The sequence below is a fragment of the Fistularia commersonii genome, chromosome 7 (genome assembly GCF_037954325.1).
Source record: "Fistularia commersonii isolate RoL2024-O1a breed Wild chromosome 7, RoL_Fcom_v1.0, whole genome shotgun sequence".
Lineage (NCBI taxonomy): Eukaryota > Metazoa > Chordata > Actinopteri > Syngnathiformes > Fistulariidae > Fistularia > Fistularia commersonii.
The window spans coordinates 17515227-17540984 of NC_141290.1; the positions used below are offsets into that span (position 1 = coordinate 17515227).

Below are 25758 nucleotides of genomic sequence, written 5' to 3' on the forward strand. Positions count from 1 at the left end.
ATTGATATAGTCACAAAGTTAAGACCTTGGTGTGTGTGTGTATGTGTGTGTGTGTGTGTTAATCCACATAAGACCTTAAATTTCTTTATGACCGGCATCTCAATTCAGGAAAGGCGCAGACACTTGCATATTTCACTTCCATATGTGTTCATATGCGTGTGTTCATCTCGTATAACATCCTACTTGTGTTTGTGTTTTGTCTCTGCTTTGTGGCTGCAAATGTGATTTAAGTGAATATTCAATTCAGAAGCCCATTTCTTACCAATTAATGTGTTTACAACTGCTTTTAAAGCAGTTGATAGTCACAGTATATTTCGTACATATTCTGCCATTTCATAATGTTTATGGTATTTCAGTATATTAGTCTTCTTTTGGTTGTTTCTGTTGCTAAGCTTCATTTTGCCTGACAGAGGTCAAAGTCACCATTGTCTTGAAAATATACAACCAAGTAAATTATTCCAAACTGGAAGGGAATATTCAGTTAACTTTAAATAAAAGAGAAGGCAACTTTTTTTTATGAAGACACAAGGGGGGGAACAGAGGTACCAATAAAAGCACCCAGGGACTTACCAAAGTTAGAATTTGAATACGCAATTGCATGGTTAATGAGTAGATACAAAAGCACCCTGTTTAATCACTGGAGCTAAGGCGCTGGCATTAGCAGCATTCTCTGGGTTTCAGTTACGGATCTGTGCAGGTGGGAACAGAGATTGTTTTTGTTTATCTAAATTTTAGTACAAATCACAATATTTCAGGTAGGAACTCTGAGGAAGAAACATAAAGATGTCATTTGCGATTAATGAGTGCTATCGGAACTTTACTCAGGTATGAACATTTTAGTGATAAGGATTGGTTTTATCTCTTATAGTACTGTCATTTTTGTGTAAAATTTCAAAAGCACTGTTTGAGAGGATCTTAGCTAAAAGTAAAAGTGAGTAGTAGTTTGATCTGGATAAATGCAAATTTATCTTCTTTTAGTCTGAACTCTGTTTCTAAAATAAGAAGATATACATTTTAGCTCAACTAGTACTTAAACTTGTTAAATACTTGCATGTGAGTGTTCTTTTCTTACTTTTGTCACTTTAAGTTTCTAACATTTTTGGATTTGTTTTTGTAAGTAGACAATCTGATACATTTTGATGTCCCCAAATAAGAGGGAGCTGTGTTGTGATTCAAGTGAGAGTGAATCAAGCCGACGCAATCGGCTTGAATCACTTTGTCCAAGATCAAATCCATCATTTTATTCAAACACTTACGGTCAAGTGGAGGAGCACTGCGAGGAGCAGTGAGACATCCGAGGAGTTTGGTTTATGATGTGGAGAAGAAACTGCTATATTAGTTGTAGGATCATATAAATGCACTCAAACATAAACATGCACCCTTTAATACTCTCAGAGGTCAATTATGATTCAGGTTTTATATTTTGAAGTCACTATATCCCTGAGATTGCTGACAACAGACACGCATGCACAGACCATCTAAGAGGCTTCCTCAAATAAAGTGTTAGCATTATAAAATCTTCATTGTGAACATGCTGCGGTGGGTGTAAACACCATTATCTTAAATACTGCACACTGCTTTAAGACACGGTTATACACACACACACACACACACACATACAGACAGGTGTCATAAGAGGTGCAAGCGGTGTACATGCACACATACACTGATCGACAACATGAGGTCTCATCCCACTGCTGACAGCTTTATAGAAAACACTCGAGCAAATATGGGGTGACCTTTGAAACACAGAATGAGATAGGAAGAAAAATAAGAAAAGCCTGAAACATTTCATCCCAGCTATTCTACAACTAGAACCCTCGCAGCAGTTTTTTTGACTTTAACGTTTCAGTTCTTTAGCCAAGAAAAATGAACTTGACTTCACATATTCCTAAATGTGCATATATTTTGATCCATTTTTTCCAATGTATTATGGCTATTTGGCTCAGGTATATATTTCATACCCATCATTGTCTAATTTTGATCTGAGCACATTTTCCTGTCATAACATCTTCAATTCCAATTTCACATCCGGTCCATTTATGAGCATCAGATGCAGGTTCCTTTTACTGTTCTTATTTTGCCCCATTGTGACAAGCACTTATTTCTCACCTCCTATTTTCTAACCCTTGAAGACACCTTATGGTGCAACCTGGATATATCGTCGCTGATGTTCCCAAGCTCATTGGGTATTTCTGGTTCTAAATCAGACACCCTTACCCGGGCGACCCAGCCAGGGGCGCCCAGTCCCTGATAGTGCACTATGCCATGTTTCCCCTCTGCCTAGCCAGAGCTACGGTGAAGCTTTTTCAGCAGCTCTCGGGGTGTTTGATGGTTCAACTTCACCTTCACCTCCACCAATGCAGCACGCAAATACCAAAGACCCCCAGGGCCCCATGTAGAGACTGGCCTGTGAAACCCCTGCAGCCCACTTCAACAGGTTCACAGCGGGCTTTCCACCCGTTCCTCCGACACTGCACCACCAGATCCACGTAACTCGCGCCCTCTTCTTTTCCTGGGATCTCTCTACCCGATCTTTCCATGGAACAATCAGGTCAAGCAGCACCACCTACTTGCTTGGTGACATTGCTGCAATCTCAACTGTCTCCCTAGGTCGACCATTCCCTTGCAGTTGCAAGCAACCCCCCCTGGGAATTGCTGTGGGGCTGAAGCTTCTCCCCGGTTTGGACGAAAACAATTGTAGACCTTGCTGGGTGTTGCTGCCTGTTGATGTTGATGACAGTGCCTACTGCACCTGGTCATGGCGCCAATGATAGCCCCAATCTCCCAAGTCCATTTGGCAGCAACTGAGGATGTGGACTCAGGTGAGTCCACCAGGCCCCAGGTGAACAGATTGGCAATGCTGGGGAAAACATCAGACACTGATTTCACCAGGACATTAAATTGTTGTGACTCCGACTTCCCGAGATCTGCACAGTTGATCTTGCGACCAGCTGTCTGCTCCCACTTGTTCCATGGCCCTGCTTAGATATGCCCATCACTTTGCGGAAGTGGCCTTTTCCACCTCGGCCTATACCTTTTCCCGGATTAATTTTTCACTTCTCCTTCTCTCTTTGCTCTAGCGTGGTTTAGGATTGCTTCCCAGTCCAGCTCAACCATTGGCCACTGTGCCCACCAGGGCGCTTAGTTGAGATGATGAGCGATGAGATGAGAACAACTTTATTAATCCCGAAGGAAATTGTTGTGCCAGAGTTTCAAGCAACAAACACAACAGCAACAGATAACAGTAGAAAGGAGGAAGAACAAGAAATACAATGACATATGAATACAATGAAAAATGAAATATGCAGCCCTGCCTCTGCCTGTTCCACTGCATCATGGGTGGAACTGGCACGCTTTCCACTCAAAGCCCTCCAAAGTGGTAATTGGGACTTCGTAGATTTGCAGTAGCCACATGAGATGAGGGGGGATGCCATCCTGTTAAATCCAGAACTTGAACTTACTAGGAAGTCCTGACTTGCCCACTGCTGAGAGCCATGGAACTGTGTCATCGCTGCTGCCTTGCCGCATGGCAGTGTTCCTCAGGTTGCCAGTGAAGAACTTGCCCAGGCTCTTCACTGGCTTTTCTGACACTGATGGAATTCTTGTGTCTACCAGCATGAAGCGGAACTGCCCAGTCACCCTTCCTTTAAACCAAGGGTCCAGACTTCTCAGACTTGAAATTCCTTCTTGCCCAAGTAATGAGCTGATCAAGGTCTTGTAGAAGCCCATGAATGCTGCAATCGTGGACAGTAGATTTCTGCACTTCACTTCTGCAGACTTCACAAGCATGTTCGTGGCCAGGGCAGAGATTGTACAGCCAGTAACAAGAATGAGAATAAAAATCAGCACAACTTTATTCATCCCGAAGGAAATTGTTGTGCCAGAGTTTCAAGTAAAACGTAACAATAATAAATAATAGTAGGAAATTGGATCAACAGTAAAAAAAAAAAAAAAAAAAAGGAGGGAGAATAAGAAATAGAAATAAAACTATAAAGTGTCAAAGTCAAGGCTAATAATGCCCCTCACTGGCATCTCTGTCGATGCCACTCGGATATCGAGGTCCCAGAGGACACCCTAAGACTAAAGGTGTCATAGTAGTCGAGGACAAGAAACATTATGATGGGAAAAAAGTGTGAAATTCACCTAAATAGAAAATACAGGAAAATATAGCAGGAAATAAATAAGGATTTTTTAAAGCAATTTCTTCTTTTCTGGCCTGACTCTCCTCAGTTGGAAAATTATTGTTGACCATAAGGACCAACATTTCATTATGTAAATCAAGGTTATTTATTGATTTGGTTTTTTTGTGTGCTTGCTGATACATTAAGTATCGCTAGGGACTGCCTGTACAAGCCAAAAGGAAAAGAAGAAGGAAATACTATCCTCCCCTGTAAAGTTTCTCTGAATCACCACCACACTTGAACCAAACAGTGTCAGAATTGTCCTGTTACAGTTGGCCTTTAATGGAGACCAGGAATTACCCCCTGCATTGTATAGTCCAATCAATACTTAATACTAAGTAAAAACACATTTTAATCTATCTTATATTGCTACTTTAAAGATAAGGAGCTTTCAATAATTTTTTTGTGAGATTTTTTTTTATATTTAACTATTTCTTCTCCAATAAAAAAATGCAAAAATAATATTTATGTCTTCTTCTCTTTTCGGCTTTTCCCTTCAGGGGTCACAACAGCAAATAAACCTTCTCCATCTAAACCCTATTCTCTTTATCCTCCTACCTTCATATCTTCTCTCACTGCGTCCATAAATCTTCTCTTTGGTCTTCCTCGAGACCTCTTGCCTGGCAGCTCCAATTCCAGCATCTTTTTACCAATATATTCACTATCCCTCCTCTGTACATGACCGAACCATCTCAGTCTGGCTTCTCTGACCTTCTCTCCAAAACATCTAACATGTGCTGTTCATCTGATAGACTCATTCCCGATCCTGTCCATTCTGGTCACTTCCAAAGAGAACCTCAACATCTTCATCTCTGCAACCTCTAGTTCTGCCTGCTGTCTTTTCGTCAATGTCACTGTTTCTAGTCCATACAGTATCGCCGGTCTCACCATTGTCTTGTACACCTTTCCTTTCATTCCGACTGACATTCTTCAGTTGCATGGTACGCCTGACATTTTTCTCCATCCATTCCAACCTGATTGAACCCGTCACTTCACCTCTTTTCCACACTTTCCGTTGCTCTGGACTGTTGACACCAAGTACCTGGCATAAATAATGTTGATGGAAAAAAACATAAAATACTTCTTCAGTCAGCTTGTTCATTTTCTATCCTCAGTCATCGTGTTTGATGTGGTAACCTGTTCTCCATGGAAATGTCAGCTGATGTCAAATGTCAATCAGGCTGTTTGACTCAACTAAATCAATGTCTCTCCCTTTATTTCCCATCCCGGTACTCTCGTTCCCCCCTTTTCTCTTGACAGATTCTGAACACAAACTGATCTATAACTATTTGCTCATGCGGTTCTACACACAGATCTAGTTAGAACATCAGGACTTTAAAACCAGCAAACTCATTGTATTTATTCATTTGACCTTTTATTAACTTGTAACTGTGTGACTGCATGGACCTAAATTCAGAGTTACTTAGTAAGACCAGTACTGAATAAGTAAATCCCTCCTGCTTCACCCCAAACACTTTGTTCACTCACTGCTTCAATCCTTTGAATAAACTCAGCACAGAAAGAAGAATCACATCCATCCTGTTTTTTTCATACTTTTTTTTTTTTTTTCATCTTTTTTAAACCAAAAATGCAACAAAAACACCAACAAAACGTGTCACTGCTTGTTCATACTAAATGGGCCAATGCAGGGACGATACATTTGTTTGAAAACTTAGAAATTGTCTTGGAAGTTGCTGCTGCTCCAGTTCAGTATACCAACATTTTTTTCAGCAACATTGTTTTTTACAAAGCAAAGCTAGTCATTGCTGCAGAACTACCAAAACTAACCATGTTTTCATGGAATTACTTATTAATAACTGAGTGGTCATCTATACATGGGGATAAATGACATCTTTTTCAGCATCACCCAAGGCCCTTATTAGAACCTGTCACCATGGCAACTTCTGTTTGAGGTCTAACTTCCTCCAAAGCAGGTAAAAATCAATATGAGAGGTCAAGACATTAATTTTTTTATAGTTGAACTGTATGAAACTTTTTTATTTAGTCTGTTGTATTCTCCATTCTGCCTGTCTTCATATTGAGCTAATTCAAGATAGGCGTTAGAGAAAGGGAGGGAGAGTTGGAAAGAGTCAGAACTTAAACCAGGTCTTCAAAATATTCAGAACTTCATATATGTATATGTATATATATACATGTGTGTGTGTGTGTGTGTGTGTATATGTATATGTATATACATATATATACACACACACACACACACACACACACACACACACACACACACACACATATACATATATTTAATTGAAGAACCTCTGCAGTCTAGCTCTTGTCTACTCCTCAAGTTTTTCCGAACCTCTTTTAATAATGAAAGCTCAGACCCCTTGACATGAATCTGTCGGCAGGTAATTTCATTTTAAATTAAAATGAACCACCAAGGTTAAAATGTGTAATATCAAGACAAATTCAAAATGACTATTTTTCTTTTTTTTAAGTTTGGTTGATGTAATTTTTTTAGTTCAGGAGAAAATAGTGAGTGGGGAGAACAATTTTTCAGCACTCATGAATGAAATACATAATCAGATTCCTTTTATATTATTAAAAAGGTGATCAATTCAGGATTTTCACATCTGATAATGACATTAGGCTGGAAAGAAAAAGATGGCTCTACTATAGAATTTGGAATATTTTCACAACTATGAACCATTGCTGCGCAGTTTGGAATATACTGTTGATACAATGAGCTAATTGCATCTATGACTTGTGTAATGTTGATTTTAAAGTTGCAATGTAATGAAAGATCTGTGAAAGACACCAGGTTTGGCAAAGGCACCTGTTGGATGCGTTGATTCAGTTTCAATTTAGGTTCAATTAACTTTTGTATAGATAGGTCTCAGGGAATGTTACCTGTTTCTGATTTTACATCTGTAACTCGGCAACTGAAGATATGAACACATAAATTAAGGGCACCTTGGTGCAGTGGTCAGCGCTTTTGCCTCAATACAAGAAGTCCATAGTTCATGCAGTCACACCATTGGATGTGTGAATGAGATTAAACGGTTGTAGGTCTCTATATGTGGCCCTGTGATTGATTGGCGAAAGTCCAGGGTGAACCCGGCCTCTCACTTGATGATAGCTGGGATAGGCTCCAGCCCTGAGTGCAGAATAAGCACTATATATAATGAATGGATGAATGAACTGCGGAGTTTAAATCTGTTATAGGAGACAAGACAGGGGATGTTAACTAATCAGATTCAAGTGACCAGATCCGGTGGGACGACCCATTAAAAAAGGAAAGGAAGTAAAAGTTAAGTTGCGATATTTGTTTGTCATAATTCTTTAAATTTCTCATATAGATGCACAAACACTCACGCAAACACACAGGGGGACGGGGTTAATATAAAAATGATCGTATCCAAACACACATTTCACTCAGTTTTTCAATCACCATTGGAAAAACAAGTCATGAACACAATGCAAACCAGCCACACGACCCGCGTGTGTGTGTGTGTGTGTGTGTGTGTGTGTGTGTGTGTGTGTGTGTCTCGGGGCTGTGGTTCACATTAACATCCAGTATGAGCTTCAGTGCCGAACGCCTGCGGTGCCAATCAACTGAAATGCCAGCGTGCGGCCGCTGGCAGGAGCCCAGGTTGTTCTGTCTCGGTATATCAGTGTTTTATTTTTTCTGCTTCCTGTGGAGTGAAAGACCGAGAGAAACACGCCCGCATGAGAGGGACAGATCAAGACGAAGGACAGAGATATAAACATGTTGTCATAAAGGGGAATGGACAAAAACACAGATTGAACATTCTCTGATTGTTTGGGATAAATTTGAAGAACTAATTCATAAATGTTGAATAAATCAAATCAATATATCAATATCAATAAACGATACTGTACATGATTTAAGAATTAGAAATATTAAGCATCATTCGTCAATTGTATGATGGTTTTTATTTTGTGTAGTTCAGTTTAACATTTTTTTTTTGAAAGTCCCTGCTCTCTGTCAATTTATAAGCTCCTCACTTCCTGTTTTGTTTCATTTATCCCATGTTGTTGTGCCATTTTATTTTTTTGTTTCCTGTGTCTTTGCCTGGGTCATCCTTGTGCTTTTGTCATTTCCTGTTATATTTTCGTAGTTTTCTCCCTCTGTCTTTTTTTTTCTCTCGCTTTTTTCCCGCGTCAGTTTGATTTGTTTGAATCCTTCTTATCTCGATCTCTCATAACATTCACCCAGTGCTGCTCTTCATCGATGTCTGTGTCTGCTCTTATTCCTTTCACTTCCTCTTTTACTCAGTTTCTTGAATGCTTCTCTTCTTGACTTCCTATGTCACAGCCTTCCTTTACGTTAATTACACTCCTAAACTTGAATCTCGTGATTTTATCCTCTTTTCTTTTGTTTTTTTTTTTCTGTCAGATTTAGTGTTTTGGATGTTTGATAAGAAAGGTGCCTCTGTTGTCACTACAGTTTAAAATATTTCATGCCAGTTTGTTCCAATCCATTTCTCACTTTGACATTTATTCTTCGATTTATTTGTATTTATTGCAGTATATTTTTTCCCAGATTCCTCCCTTTACTCCTCCTTGAGCTGCCACCTTATTGTGGTAAAGGGTTTTGCGCATCCCAGTGATCCTAGGAGCTATGTTGTCGGGGACTTTATGCCCCTGGAAGGGTTACCTGAGGAAAACAGGTCCTAGGTGAGGGATCAGACAAAGCGCAGCTCAGAAAAACCCTTATAATAAAGGATGCAATTGGACCCAGTTTTCCCCTGTAAAGATGCGGGCACCTTTTCATGGCGAGCGCCTGGTGGCCCCCCTTGGGTGCAGGCCAAGGGGGTTGGCTGGACATAGTCCAAAAGGGCGACATGGGTCCCTCTTCCCCTGGGCTCACCACCCATAGCAAGGGCCAAGGGGGTCGGGCGGTCGACCGGACCTTGACAGTCTGATCCACGGCTGGAGAAGAGGGCATTCGACCGTGTCCTGCGGGGAATCCTGTGGGGGGTACTTCGGGAATATGGGGTACTGAACCTCATTATATGGGCTGTTCAGTACCTGTATGACTGGTGTCGGAGCTTGGTCTGCATTTCCGGTTGTAAGTGAGATTTGTTTCCGGTGAGAGTTGGACTTCACCAGGGCCTCCGCCTTTTTCATTGATTCTGTTCATAAGTTTCATGGGCGGAATTTCAACGCACAGCCAGGGCATCAAGGGGATCCAGTTTGGTGGCCACAGGATCGAGTCTCTGCTTTTGATCTCTGTGCTCTGCAGATGATGTGGTTCTTTTGGCTTCATAAAGCCGTGATCTCCAGCTCTCACTGGAGTGGTTAGCAGCCGAATGTGAAGCAGCCGGGATGAGAATCAGCAACTCCAAATCCGAGCCTATGGTGCTCGACCTGAAACAGGCGGAGTGCCCACTCTGGGTCTGGGAAGAGGTCCTGTCCCAAGTGGAGGAGTTCAAGTATGTCGGGCTCTTGTTCACAAGAGAGGGAAGGATGGAGCAGGAGATAGAGAAGCGGATCGGTGCAGCATTGACTGATGCTGACTCTGTCGTGGTGAAGAAAGAGCTGAGCCAGTAGGCGAAGCTCAATTTACCGGTTGAGCTACGTTCCCACCCTCACCTATGGTCACGAGCTGTGGGTAGTGAATGAAGTAACAGGATTGTGGATACAAGCAGCCGAAATTAATTTTTTTCCAGACTGGACTCTTCCTTAGAGAAAGGGTGAGAAGTTCAGCCAACCAGGAGGGGCTTGGAGTAGAGTCGCTGCTCCTCATAGAGAGGAGTCAGATGAAGTGGCTTCGGCATCTGGTCAGGATGCCTCCTGGACGCCTCCTGGGGGAAGTATTATGGGCATAGCCATCTGGGAGGAGGCCACGGGGAAGACCCAGGACATGTTGGAGAGACTGTATCCGTACGCTGGCCTGGGGACACCTTGGGATCCCCCCAGAAGAGCTAGATCATGTGGCTGGGGAGAGAGAAGTCAGGGCTGCCCCGTGACCTGACTTTGGATAAGCGGTGGAAGATGGATGGATGGATTCCTCCCTTTATTATGGAGACCAGAGACAAAATATTGGTTATCGGTGTATTTGTGTTTGGAATTATAATGATTCAAGGCTTTGCTATTCCTAAATGAGAAATAATAGGACTTCTGAAAGTGCCATCCCAGCTGGTTGACATGTTGATATGAACGGACATACTTTTCTTTTGTCATTATCTAAATCTGCATCTGCATATTTGAATCAACTACGAGTCAAGCACAGTCGGAGCTAAATTTCTAATTCCTCCCAGCGGCCGGTCACCCTGGTCTCAAAAACAAGCTCAATTTAGAGAATAATTGGAGAGAGTTGTGTGCGGCGTTCTGCCGCTGTAGCTGCCCGGTCACTGCACGTCCGGATTGGCCCTGTCTGATTGGACTGGACTACAAATGAATTGGTTAGAAGGGACAAGAGGGAACCTCCTGCCAATGACAATCCACTTACCGCCGAGCTGATCGTTGGGCTTGGGTGTGAGATAGACAAACCGAGAGAGAGGCGGAGAAAGAAATGGAGGAGAGAAGGAGAAAGAGGGAGAGACATCGGGGTGTTGAGAGAGTTGATAAGAAGGAAAAGAAATGGGAAGTAAAAGAGGAGAAAGGGGTTGAGAGATTTATACTTTTTTTATCGCATGATGTGAAATAACAATCTGTCATCAATGTGAAGCACCATCATGCAGCTCAGAACAAGAAGCCATTTAGCATTTTCATAGGAAACAAAAATGATCATTTTGTTTATATAACCTCCCTCACTCTCTTACTTGCTTCATTGGCGATATTGTCGAATCATTTTGTAAACAGAATTAATTCATTCTGTAAATCACGCCAAAGGTAGTAGTATGGTCAAATATTTGTGTGTTTGTGTGTGTGAGTGCGTCTGAGTAGGAAGCAAACCATAACAAAATTATCATAGACAAACACAACAACCAAAACTTAACTTATTTCCTTTGTAAATTTGATATCCAGTGGAGCTTAAATTGAGTTATGAGATTAATTTTGCTTTAATTTATATTTATGAATTTTGGCTCTCAAAAGCATATTACTGTCAGTATTTACTTATTTATTTAGTTAGTTATAAGAGCATCGTCTTTGAACAAAGCAGCAGCTTTGTGAACAATTCTCAAAGTTAGCTCTGGATTTCTAGTCTCTAATCCAGTATAATTCAAGCCTTCACATGACAATCCGGTTTGTCTCTCCTGCTGAAATGGACTTCGAAACATGACTTTTGGGAGAGTGTGTGTGTTTTGCTGTATCGGGGTAGATAAAATCCAGTGTTTTTCCCATGTGACATGCATACATGTATGTCCCCACCACACACAAGCACCCTGTGTGTGTGTGAGTGTATTGTTTTGCATTGATTGTATAGACGTTACGTTCTAAGGGTTTATACCTCATTAATCTTCCAGTGTTCCTGGTGCAGTCCTATGTTGTTCACTTTCTTACAGCAGCATGTAAAATAACATAAAACTCAAAGCACGCCCAAGGATAGTGCAAAATTGCTCAGAAAATTGTAGTGACATAAGAAAAAGTGCATTTTCCTATTATTTTTCAATTTTCCTGTTACCTATGTTAGTAGTTTTTCCAATATTTCACCCAATCAGCTACTCTCCTGTTTCATATTGCAAGTCTTGGAGCCTCAGGATATTTTCATGTCAACACCAGTTCATCTCTCTGAGCTCCAAGTCAGAAGGACCACCACCATACCATGTTTACATACTGATAATCAGACATACAGTGAAACAGGTGATTTGTTCTAGTTTGATGTGGTAACATGTCCCTCAATTCTTTTCATGATATCCCTATTGATGGGGTTTTTGTTTGGTATTTATTTATTTGTTTAATTGTGTCTGTCAGACCACCAATTCATACTTTTTTTTATTCGCTTATTTCTCAAAAATTTCCCACTAAATCAGTTTATCGCTAGGCTTAATCTTGGGAAGTTTTCCATGTTAACCATCTTTTTGTGTTTGTTATTATTATCATTAATATTAATAACAGTGGTAGTAATAGTTGTAGAAGTAGGTGTAGTAGTGGTGATTTTTTTTTTCACCTACAGTACAATACACAGCTACTGTAGAGCTGCAGCTCAAAAAAAAATCCACTTGTTTAAATGTTAACTCGTTTTAATGCACTACACACATTTTCAATTAAAACAAAACAAAAACAAAAAACTAGATAAAAAATGAACAAATCAAGTTGCAAACATGAAGAAATCATTATGAAGTGCACTCCACCATTATTTAAGCATGTGTGCAGAAGTCATGAAGTCATTAGTTTAACAACAAAGCTGGGGTGGACACATTTTAACAGCTTGGAAAATGAGTCAAACACACACACACACACACACACACACACACACACATAAACACAGCAGGGTTAAGGTAGAGTGTGTGTTATAGTCCCTTTTCCTCTTTCAATTCTTGCCATTTTCTAGCCCTAAGTGTTCATCCCATAATCCGCCTATTTCAACGTGCTATGCAACAGGATGAACAAAGGGGCCGGAAAAACAGGAGCCCATGCAATTAAACGTGATTCTCCTATATTTCACCTGATACCAGCCCCGACTCTTGAATGAGACCCTCGAGAATTAATTTGTATTTATTCAGATTTGGTTTATTCATTTGACTGAATCTGTGTTCCCACTGCCAGCAGCTGTATGGAAATACAGTTCGGAGCTTTTATACCTAAATAAGTGTTTATTTTAATCCCCCCCGCCCCCGATGGACAGTCACAACTCATTGTGTGGTTCCAAATTACTCAGATGGGTATTTCATTGCAGATTTGTAGCTTAGCCGAGGCAAATATTGTATAAAACTCACATAATATCAAAGTAAAATATTCCTAAAAATTAAACTGTAAAATATTTATTGTGCCTTTGACACTTCATTTACCGCTAGTTACAAGAAATGAATAAAACTTTCAAAAAATGATCAATGTAATCGAAAATTGCTTAAATAATTGTTAAGAAATAAGCTGCATGAAATCACGGTCAGAAAGAAAGTTAAGAGAGTTCAGAGATGTTGCTGCAGAGGCTGAAGAAAGCCAGAGCCGAGCACGAGACTAAGCTAAGGTTGGTCAGTGAAACGGTACAGTTACAAACGTGAAGCTAATTTCCTCACACCCATCTTTCGAGTGATACATGGAGGGACTTTAAAAACAAACAGATGAAGACAACAACAAGGCTATCATTCACCATAATTAAACAGAAGTTGTGTGCGTATTGCGTCGTGTTGTTGATGTGTGACGTTCCCCATACCGCCATAGTAGTAATCAACCATCTGGATGACATGAACTTGCAAGTCATTAACATGGAAATCTTTTCCATCTTGGTCATCCATCCCGCCTGACACAGCGGCTGATTTGGAGACAACAAATCTATAAGACACTATTAAAGGCTGGAAGGGGAGAATCTTAAATGTGTGTGTTTTTTTTCCTTTTTTTTACTCCGATTGATGCGTGCAATTACGATGCTACAATTTGTGGACAACATCAGTATGTCATAGTTAACTCTTTAATAGCATCGCCATACACATTATAAAAATTGTTTACAAAAAAGTACAGCCTCCTTATGCAAGAGTAAGATCTGGCCAATATTTTGGGTAATAGCTTGCTGATTTATGGTGAGTTTCTTATTTATCTTTAGTTACTTTCATGATTTCAGGCGATCTCATCTTACATCAAACTTTCCTATGTTGAAGTTATTCTTGACAGTCTTCCTTTAAAAGCTTTATGAACCATCATGTATTAAACATGACATTAAATCGATAAAATGTTATAGAAATGGGAGTATGCGACCAAGTGAGAAAATTAATAACTTGTCTCAATTGGGGGAAGTTCTTGATATTAAATCTTTGCACTCCTGAGACCTGTGTTTGAAGACAGGAGGCATTTTATGTTTTTAACAAATACCTCCTTTTATACAAATATCAAAATCTTTTTACTTAAGACCTTAAGACACTTTATAGCCTTGACTTGTTACATTGACACTTTATAGTTTTATTCGTATTTCTTATTCTCTCCCCTTTTTTTATACTGTTTATACAATTTCCTACTATTATTTATTAGTGTTATGTTTTACTTGAAACTCTGGCACTTCAATTTCCTTTGGGATAAATAACGTTGTTCTTATTCTTAAATACAAGTGATCACATGTCGAAAGGAATGATTTTTTGAACGGACTTCTGCTCTTCCTCTCATGTTTGAACATTGGAACCCTTCATATGGTGGCCTTTCAGTTCTGTTGCTGAACCGCTTAACCCAGGTGAAACAGTGTATTAGTTTGTGTTTATTCACAAAACATTTTTCTGCCCTAGATTTATTGTGTCTTATACACAATATTTCCTCTGCAATAAATAATATCTTACACTGAGAGAAAGTGGAAATTGGAAGTAGCTGGATGGAGAGAAGGGGACAGAGGTGGAGTGAGGGGATAGAGAGAAGTGAAGCTGTAATGAAGGAGGTATTGATGTTCTATAGAGGCTCTTTAATCAGAAGCTGCACTGACACACTGTGTGTGTGTGTGTGTGTGTGTGCGTCTGTGTGTGTGTGTGTGTGTGCGAAGGCCAACACCTAATCAAATTACACTTCATCTTTTTCTCTATGGACACCTTGAGTGTGTGTGGAGGACCAAACTGCTGTTATGTGTTTCTCTGTGTCTGTTTTGCGCCTTTTTATTTTGTGTGTATGTGTGTGTTTGTGTGTGTGTGTCTATGTGTGTATGTTTGTTTGTCTGTGTGGGCGCTGGGCAGATAGATGAGGCTGCCCACTAGATGGATGAGTGCAACAACCAGCCGTTCATCATCGGGAGAACAAGGAAGGAAGGAAATAGTATGATGGAGAGGAGGAGGAGGAGGGGAAGAAGGGGTTGTGGATCCAGGGGAAAGGTGGAGAATAGGGTGGAGGAGAGGATGATGGGTTGAAGTGAAACTGCGCAACAAACGAGAAGAGGGAAGGGAAGAGGAAATGAAAGAGACGGGAGTGAAAAGGAGGAATTGACATGCTGACTCGGAATGATTGGAAGATGGAGAGGAAAGAAGGAACCCGAGTGAGGAAGTGAGAAGAGAGTGAAGATGACGAAGGGCAGGAAGATAGAGGGAAAGACCGATGATGAGGAAAGAGGACGTCGGAACAGGAGAGCCTGGAAAGTGGAGTGCAGGGTGTAGAAAGCTGTACGGATGATAGGGGTGGAAGAGAGGTGGACCAGATGCAGGGTGGACAGTGAAGTTTGGTGTTTGAAGGAGAGGAAAAGTGAGGAGGGAAATGGAGTGATGCAAGAAAACTTGTAGAAAATGGAAATAGAGCCAGGGTATCAAAGTCCAGCCACTGAGTAAACCTTCCTCTTCAGAGATCTATTATATTTCATGTCACTATATTGTTTGGCATTTCCTCAAGGTTTATAAGAAACACTGTGAATGTGTGTTTTTTATATTATCAGATCCACTGAGAGCAAATTTGGGAGGGACATCCCATCACCTCCTGTCCTGCTAGAAACACAGGGACTGAAGTTCCTCAGACTTTTCTTCCTCTGATATATTTTCACTTGCGTTGCCAAATTTTCTACGCATTAAAAAATCTTGCTCCTGAACGTCAGCAGGGGCTAAATCATTAAGTTCCACCACTCGCGAATCCTCAAACTCGTACTTTCTAATCAACCTCATTGCAACTTTTTTCAAATTTACATTCATATCCAACCGAGAAAAAAAGTAATAATACTAATAATTAACTATTTTCTTCTTCCTTTAGTTGTGTACCCTGCAGAGTGATTCAATTTTTTTCCCCCATTTCATTGGTGTAATTTCAGTCGGCCAATAGTGGTGTCCCAATGTGAGGACAACGGGTCTTTAGCTCATTTCGCACTGTAGGAACTTTTTCCAGTTCCGAGAAACTTTTCAGGGAGTATAACGTTGGAATAGCACAGGAACCAGGAACCCTGGGCCCAAGCACCAAGAACCATTTTAGCTCCTACTTTGAGGGATGGTCTTTTTGTGGTTCCATAGGAAGTCATAGGCGCTTGTTGATTGGTGGAACTCGTAAGCCACGCCCATTGCCAGATACTTTTTGCGGTGCGCCATTTTCGAAATCTATTGATGTCACTGGTCAGGCAATTTCGTGCAACAAACAAGAAATGGACCCATAAAGAAATCCAAGCCCTTCTGGCTTGCCACGCTTAAGAGAGGTTTCTCTGTCACAGATTCAGAACATTCAGGCCAAAATAAGTGAGTTAACGGCAGGGTTTTTTTGCACAGGGAAGCAGTGCAAGGAGAAAATAAAAGCACTTAGTCCTATTTGATAATTATGGTTATTATCACCACACGCAACACAATTGGTGTGGTAACTTCAATCTCTCTGTCATCCTCTTCTTTTTCTTCTTTCGCTTTTTTGGATTGTGGTGGTTAAGATCCATGTTGTAGATGCTTCTATCACACCGATCCCTCCCGTGGTCCCTTACAAACTAAAAGGTTCTCCTGGAGCGAAATTCAAATCCTTGTAACTGTCGAAAGGAGCTGAATTATAGACAACTCAATGTAATATCTGCACCTGTTGCCATTCATCCATCCATTCATTGCTAATCACTGGGTCTCCTTTGTATCTGATCCTGGTCCAAAGAAATTCCACTCCAGCGCCAACTTCCGTCTGGTCATCGCTAAAATAAAGGAAGAAGAGTCCATTCTTAAGGATCTATAAAATCAGCATGCAATTAATTTCTGATTCGGTAAATTGCCCCTTCATTAACGACCGACCCGGGCTAATAGGGGAGCAGCATTGAGGGGCCGGGGAGGAGAAAGCACTGTGGTATCGATCTGCCGGTTCTCTGTCCCGATTCCAAGAACAACAGTTCATTAATGCAGACTAAGAGAGACAATCTGTCTCTATTACTGCCTGTTGGCCCGGGTGGCAGTGATTTATAGGCAACCTGTAGAGGCGGTGGTGAAGGTTCAAACTGACGAGGAGGAAGCCAAGTGTAAACCACGGGCCCGGAGGTGTCCAGGTGTCTCCGATGAAAATCCAGTTGTTCTCTGAACCTCAGAACCAGTTGACCGTTTGGAGGCTGTATTGGTAGTCCACATGCACCAGCAGCGGAAGGGAGAGGTTGTGATGTCGGTGCCGATATTATACAGGAACAGAAAATGAAACCAAAAGAATGAGGTTTCGTTTACTCCGGAGGTGCTGAGACTCTAGTCTGATTAGGTTCCTACATTCGATTGATTTCCAACGTCGGCTTTTATCGGCTTATGCTATAGATCGTCTCTGATATCCATATCTGCGCTTTCTTAAAGCTTGTGTGCATGAAAATGAGAAGACATCATCTTTTTCCACAAAGCTAGAAATGAAAAGTAACCAAGCCTATTGAATTGGAAACAATTTTCGACTGAAACAGACGCAATTGAAATATATAAGCTACCTCGGTCTCAAGTATATATTTACTTCCAACGTGCCTGAACTGTCTTTGGTGGCGGCGGCAGCACGGGGAGTTATTAAGATGGGGATTTGTTGAAGGAAATTGTTTGTACCGAGGAGTGAGATATTGTCTGATGTTTGTTTTACATTGGATTTGTTTCCATGTACAAATGAGGCATGAAACAGACATGAGTGTATCTGATCATTTTTCTCTTTTCTTGTCTTACTTCAGATATTCTACCTGCTCACCACGGTGGGAATACTTGCACAACATTGCGTTAACACAGTCGAAACAAATCAAACTGAAATTAACTGACCTGAAATAATCATCACAAATACTATATAGAATGAAGTACGAAGTGTTAACCTGAGCTCTAAATATGACTGTATTTCACTTGGACAAAAATAAGTGCAAGGTAAATATTGATGTTTTTTTTATTATCATTATTATTAAATATTATTATTTTAACAATAGATTTAAACTCAGTGTCTTAAGTAGTTTCCATGTAAATTCCTCCATGTTATTGCTTCATTCGAGCTTTCTTCCACAAATGAAAACTAACCTTCATATAGATGAATGGAGATAAGACTAAATTAATAAAATGGGAACATTTAAATGGCTCATTTCACAGGTTGAGGCTCTTCAGCAGCCTCCTCCACTTTGTAAGTGTGGTGTGGAAACACTGTTCTGGGGTCAAAGGTTGGACGCCACACATGCAATTCCACAATGTGGATATCATGAACATTCCCGGGAGATGGCTATTCTTTTAAAGCTGGGTTCGGAGGTTAGAAACCAAGCAGCTTTTGCGTGATTACTCACATCAGCGCGCTGATGTTCAAAGTGTTTTGGCGGTGATTCTATGATGAAAGGCTTTTTGTGGCACCCGCTCAGCCGCATGAAAATAACAACAAAATGGGATGAAATGAAAGGAACATTGTTGCTGAAGTGAATCTTTCCATTAATACCGAAGACGATGGGGGACTTCCGCAAGGAAGGTCACTAAGTGGTGGTCCGGTCATTGTTAACAAATCACACAAGACTTTGAGACACAATGGAAACTAATGAGTGATTTTTTTTTTTTTTTTGATCCAACAATATTTTTGAACAAAAATGTACTGTTTGTTTATTTTCAGGAAAATCGTCCACACACACGCACGCACACGAACTTGAGGATCGTGTTTTCAAATATCATAGATTACAGCGACTCTTTTCCACTGTATGCCGCTTGTTTAAAGGTTGACAGAACAAACCCCAGTGAGGGTGATATAGTGTCGGGAGTGGGTGGGAGAGGAGTTTCATAATTACCACGCTCTCCTTGAAGGTCAAATATTCACCTATAAACCCAAACGCCATGATAATAACAGCAAACATATTAGCCTGCATGCAGCTCCAAATTAGTCTCTCTCTTTCTAATTTTCTCTGGGAGGGAAATGGGCTACTCGTTGTCTCGTTATCTTCAGCAAACACATTGAAGCCTGCACGCTGTCCCCCTTTCTTTCTCTCTCTCTCTCACACACACACACACACACACACACACACACACACACACAACCTGAGGATTGTTGGGTCTTCCCTCAGTTGACACGGAGTCATCGGGCCTCCAGTGCTTTCGGGTTCAGGATCTGGTTGGGTCCTGAGGACCATGATTGAATGAAAAACAGCTCTAATATTAAAACTGTATTTGAAACATAAAACATATTTTTACAGTAATGTTCTATCGGTTGACTTTTTAGTTTAATAGTTTGACATTATTCCATTCACACTGTAAGGTACCTATGGCAAAAATGTTTCCCCCGTATATGTTACATTAAAAATTTATCCTCCTGAAACTTTGATGTAGAAATAAATTCTCTTTGTAGCCTTAATATTCCATTATGTGGTCTTTCCTTTTCATATTTAAAATCGCATTTGGTACATTTGCCGTTTGTAAAATGCCGGTTTTCATGGTTTCCATCATCTGCCTCGGGCCAGGTCTTTCCTCAAGGGGAAGACTTTTTTCAATGCAAACCTCAGAAGCTCAGGTCAGCACTCTGTGTGAATATATTAGCGCCTCGGTGGTAAAACCTCAGCATTACTGTCTGGAAGAATATTGACAGGAAGCCCACGGCGAGTCCTAGTATCGCCCCATCATCGCCTCGACCTGTAAGCAGACACTGCGAAAATCAGTCCTGTCCCAAAGCCCCCCCCCCCCCTGCTCCATGCGTGTTAGCACAGAATGATTCTCTCCGTTCCTGCCTCTGCCGGGTTTGCACCTTCCCAGTTGCTCTTTTTCTTTAAGGCTTAAAACTCAACTTAGTGCCATTTGTCTCCATCAATTATCCTAATGTTTACAGGGCCAGCTGGCCGGGGATAATGTCAAGTCTTTACAAGGCTTTTAGTATTATACAAAAACATTTCTACATATATGTTTCTTTATTATGTTTCTTATTTATTTATATTGTAATGTATTTATAAATACCTCCAGTTGTCATGAAAGTGTAATGGGAAAATAAAGCAGAGGCTCTGCTGGCCTCGCCTGTATAAGGAAATAACGTTGATATGAATCGGAGATCGAGCACCGCGTTCGATTTAAGCAGAAAGATCAGATAGTCGCTGGCAATGAATGTGCTTTAATTTAAAATATGACAATTCAGCATATTAATTGCCCCATTGCTTCAGTTTGTTTACTCATATTTTAACATCAGATTGGTTATCTCCTTTCCCAGCCCTGATCCAAGCCTTAAGGTTAATTGATCCATGTAAGAGTCAAAAGATTGTCATTACAAATATCGGGGTGAGGCTCTTTTAAAAATCAGTGTTAACAGGCAACAGGATACATGCAACAAATCGCAAACTGAGTGGTGACATGCAGAAACATGGGTGGATCGGTATGAGCAAGGTCATTTTGTTCACGTCAACTCATCGATCCCCCGCTAACAAGTAAATTCCAGAATTCTGCAGATTCCGAGTCGGAGTGTTTCATCCGTTAGAGCGCCGTCCCACCTCGAAGTCTTGTTAAGACAGATGACCTATAAAATAGAGATAATGTTGCTAATTGGCGTTTCTTTCTCAAACACACACACACACACACACACACACACACACACAGGTACACCTCTTTGGGACCATGCTCAATTTGATTCATTTGAGCTTTACTAAGGTTTAAGATGGCTCTGTCATCAAGAAGGTCAGGCAGAAAGGACAAAGTTGTATGCTTTTGCTCTCCATCTGTGAATAAGTGCAACAAGATTTATTTTTTCCCCAACTCTGCTTTTGTGAGCTTTTTTCTTCTAAACAGTGAATCTAGACATTTTAGCAAATGAGTACATTTGTACTTCTAATTTCCCTGATAAATGCCGCAGGGATTTTTTTTTTTCAAATGAGAATAATAGAATAATATTGCTAAAACTGATCAATGGGTTTGATCAGATTTTTTATTTTTTATTTTGTTGTTCTGTTCTGTCGGGAAATCAGTGTTCGCTTCCATCAAACTGCTACCATCAACCTTCCATCAACCTGCGCATTTAGCACTTGCCCAATGTGCCGTCGTTTCTTTTTCAATTAAAAAAGACATAAATGAGTTAGAATGAGGCTGAATGGCTCCAGGGGGACTGGTGAAGGTCATTCTCATAAATGACAGTGAAAGGAGTGTCTTGAAATCCTCTGATCAGAATCTCTGCCCCTACTCATGTAATTGTTTAACATTTGGTCCTGTATTTCTTTTTGTTTAAGTGAACAGTACTGATTACAAGAAACAAATCAAAAATGGATAGTGTGGAGTTGATTATTAGTGACTATCAACTATTTTCAGTTCAGAGCAACTAATTGAATCTATGATCTTCACTCTGCAGGGTCAGGGTTTCACGCAATTCTAGCAAATATTCATTGGCGTTTACATCAACCAGACTTGAATTTTTCTTATTTGTTATAATGCACTTTGATATTTTTAAGTCTTGTAAATACAGCGTGCATGGCTTATTGAGGCTAATGTGTCTGCTTGTATGAGGGAACTGCATTTACCAAAATGTAAACTAGGAGAATGTCTGAAGTTTCTGTTTTTTGATTTGTTATGATTTATTTTTGGTCCAGAAAACACTCCAGGTGTTTCATAGCTTCCTGTAAAACTATGTAAGTGAATGGCGATGTCATCCACATGATCAGAAAAAATACAAAAAACATATGACAACCTTTTCAGCCATTTATTCAAGGAGCTCCCTTTATAAAAACGGGAACACATTTATTCAAATGTGGTTGTGGTGGTAAGCATATATTCCTGTACTATAATGTTTCCTTGTGTGTGTATTCAGGCAAGTAGAAATAAGGATGAAAAACTCTGAAAGTATCCTTTTTACATCCTGAAGCTGAAGTCAGTTAAAGTGGTATTTAGTTATTTTATAGGAACTGGTGGCTAATTTTGGTGATTGGAGCCCAGATGAAGACATTGTGTTTTCTGTTTGGTCAGAGAAAGACAGTTGAGGGACGGCAGCTGCAAAGGACTCACTCTCAGACTAACACCGCTTATCTGCTGTCTGTCTCTTCTCCAGATCCCTGTCTTTCTCTCTCTCTTTCTATCCCTCTTTCTCTCTCTCTACCCATCCATTCTTCATCTGTCTCGGCCCACCTTCTCTCCAGCATGTCACTGAAGGTCCAGACCAGCAACGTGACCAACAAGACAGACCCAAAGTCCATCAACTCCCGGGTGTTTATCGGCAACCTGAACACGGCGGTGGTGAAAAAGTCGGACATTGAGAGCATCTTCTCCAAGTATGGCTGGGTTCTCGGCTGCTCCGTGCATAAGGGCTATGCCTTCGTCCAGTACGCCAGTGAACGACACGCCCGGGGCGCTGTGATCGGAGAGAATGGGAGGCTGCTGGCAGGACAGACACTGGGTGAGGCAAATTCACATCCTCACAGTTCGAGAGTCCATTTGCATACATTTAAACCAGTGGTTCTTAACCTTGTTGGAGGTATTGAACCCCACCTGTTTTACATGCGCATTCACCGAACCCTTCTTTATTGGATCGAGGATCGTTTCGTTGATGGGTATAAAGAACAGGCAGAGTAGCCTTTTCATCGAATCTGGCTCCCTTCACCTTGAATTCAGCAAGCGCTATGTTCTTGTAGTTCCCATCTCCATGCAGCTGAAGGAAGCCTTCCCTTAGTTTTGCCGGTGCTGGACTAGAATTGCTCATCTTGTCTTTGCTAATCATGCAGTTAGGACACCGATTCCAATCGCGTTCCGTCATACATGTGAATCCGTATTGTACGTATTCTTCCGACCGCTTTCTTTTTTTGCCCGACATAATTAGTATGAAGGGATTAAAATATTAAGAAAGAAATCACATGACGTACCATCACGACAGTCACAAGTTACTACAACTGAGCGTGCCAAAATCCCTGCAGCACGGATAGGCCAAGCTATGTTGCGTGATCACCTGCAGCCAGTGATGTCATCACCAATGTGTGTCTTGACCTCCGCCGAACCCCTGAGACTGACTCACCGAACCCCTGGGGTTCGATCGAACCCAGGTTAAGAACCACTGATTTAAACATACCGTATTTTTCCGCACTATGAGGCGCATCGGATTATAAGGCGCACCTTCAATGAATGGCCTGTTTTAAAACTGCTTTCATGTAAAGAGCGCACCGCATTATAAGGCACATAGAATAGAAGCTACTGCAGTGGGGTTACATTATGCATCCACTAGATGAAGCTGCGCTAAAGGGAATCTCAAGAAAACAGTCAGATAAGTCAGTCAGTCAAACTTCATTAATAGAATACAAACCAACTTTTTGAAACTCCCAAAACAAGTTAGTGCATTTGCAATACCGTATGTACCGGTAGCTCTTGCTTACCAGTAGCTTCTTATTTACGCCGCCTTCGTTGAAAGCAATGTTTTTCCAGCTCTATTTGTCACAGTTCAAAGCTTTTCATAAAATGAAAGCCACAAGAAGAACCTCCTCGAAATTCATTGATGTTCATGTCGCTAGCTAGCGCTGTTGCCTTCATTCCAATTGTGACTGTAGAGACGCCTCTACTTGCTGCTCTCTGCTCAATAACCCACTGTTCGAGTTTGTCATCCAACTGTGGCAATCTCGATTTGTTTCCTCGGAAACTCTGTTTAGTCTTCTTTACTCGCTCAGGTCATCTTGCTGCTTCCTCCACTTTCGTACCATTGATTCATTAATGTTTAATTCTCTCGCTGCCGCTCTGTTCCCATGTTCTACTGCATGACTGATAACCTTGAGTTTGAATTCTGTGCCGTAAGCGTGTCTTTTGAAAGGTGCCATTTTGGGGTCTTTATACACACACAAGCGGTGTGGGACTGGAATTTCCCTTAACCGTTTTTACTGCTGCTACTTCGGCGACTCCCCCTGACTACGTTAGCCGTAATTAACCAATATTGATCAATATATGAGGTGCATCAAATTATAAGGCGAACTGTCAGTTTTTGAGAAAATGAAAGGCTTTTAGGTGCGCCTTATAGTGCAGAATATACGTTACATCGAAGGGCGGTACTGATCAGCGCTTCTCCCTCACAGAAAGAAAGACCATGGTTCGATTCCCACAGTCTGTTCCCCCATGTATGTGTGGATTTACTCTGGGTTCTGTGGTTTCCTCCAACTATCTAAAAAGATGCAGTCAGTTTTGGGGAGACCCAAAATTGCCCAGATGTGGGAATGAGAGGGTGAATTGTTGCTGCTGACCAGTCAAGGGTGAAGGCTACCTCTTGCCCACTTACATCCCAGTGACCCTGTATGCAGGATACAAATAAGATAGTGAATGAATAAATGAATGAATAATTGAATGACACACATGCAAAACATGCAGTTACATTTAAAAACAAACCAAAAAATATTGCCCCCAGAAATTTGGTGTTGTTTGTATTGTTTCTTTACTCATCTTTCTTTTTTATATTATCAGTGCATCTATTTAGTACTGCTTTTCTTTTCAAAGGGTTTTTCTGAAAGCGGGGGGTTCAAATCTTTCATTTCTGTGGAATGGCAAGAGAAAAATATTTGCTATGACCTCTTCCTGCTTAGTTAGCATCAGCTCATCGCTCGAGTAGTTTCACTGTACTAACTCCAGGGTAAGTTATACTCAAATCCCTCTGTGTACTTTTGCCTGCGGCCTGTAGATGGCTCAGCGAGCCCACAGAACCAACAGAACACCCAAGGTGATAATGCATGATGAAGAAAAAAAACAAGACTGTCAGAGAGATTTTAATTTGATGAACCGCCACCTTCTAGCCCTGCCTGTAGAGGTGTCAGGTTTGTGGATGCAGGAGAAAAAGCATCTGGCAGGTAATGAGCTGGTGTTTAATGGAGAAACTAAAAGAACAAACAAATAAACACACCGGTGAAGTTACAAGGCTCAGCGAGTTGACTAATGAGGAAATACTCAGGCAAAACAGCAGGCAAATTGAACATGTTATCTGACACTAGCTGAAAGCACACAGAAACGTGCGCGCACACGTGCACGCACACACGCACACACACACACACACACACACACACACACACACTCAACCACACATACACTAAGTATGAGAAAGGGTTGAGGAAAATGGAGGTGAATGGAGGTGAGACAAAAGGGGCTTTCGGGAAAACACATTTCATAACTTCAGCTAATGTTTGCATCCAAAACAGGAGAAGACAAAGGAGGAATATAAAGACAGTCAATTTACTATTACAGAGGCGCAGGAGTATTCACAGATTTGGCAGTAGCAGCGTTTTATATTGCTGTTGTACTGATAGTATTTCACCACACTATTTTTAGCAACCCTTTCACATCCATCCTGATCTATACTTAATGGTTTGGTTCATTCATAAGTAAGACTTGTGATATACTCCCGATTTGTGGGATGTAGGATTTTAAGTAGGCTCCTGGCTCAATTCCAATCACAGACTTCTGCTTTGGTTCTCGGGGGTTGGGGGCTAAGTGCGATTAGTGGGGTAGTGTTTGGTGAAGAGATATGTTTTCAGCTTACGGCGAAAGATAGGCAGCGACCCCGCTGTTCTCACCTTTTTAGGGAGTTCGTTCCACCACTGAGGAACCAAGACCGAGAAGAGCCGAGACCGGTTCGATCGGCAGCCAGGGGCTCTGAGGGACGGGTTGGACAGTCGCCGAGAGGTGGCAGATCGGAGGGGACGGGTAGGGACATGTGGCTCGACCATATCCTGGAGATAAGACGGGGCTGTCCCATT

At 41.1% G+C, this 25758-nt stretch overlaps 1 protein-coding gene across 1 annotated transcript in view; it reads left to right on the top strand.

Annotated features, from left to right (window-relative positions):
* raly (RALY heterogeneous nuclear ribonucleoprotein) overlaps positions 1 to 25758 on the top strand; it is a 105240-nt gene that overhangs the window by 41850 nt on the left and 37632 nt on the right. The window contains exon 2 of the mRNA XM_086148877.1: positions 22095 to 22439. Coding sequence (XP_086005003.1) covers positions 22184 to 22439 — 256 coding nt within the window. The 5' untranslated portion in view covers positions 22095 to 22183. The remainder of the gene's footprint in view (positions 1 to 22094; positions 22440 to 25758) is intronic.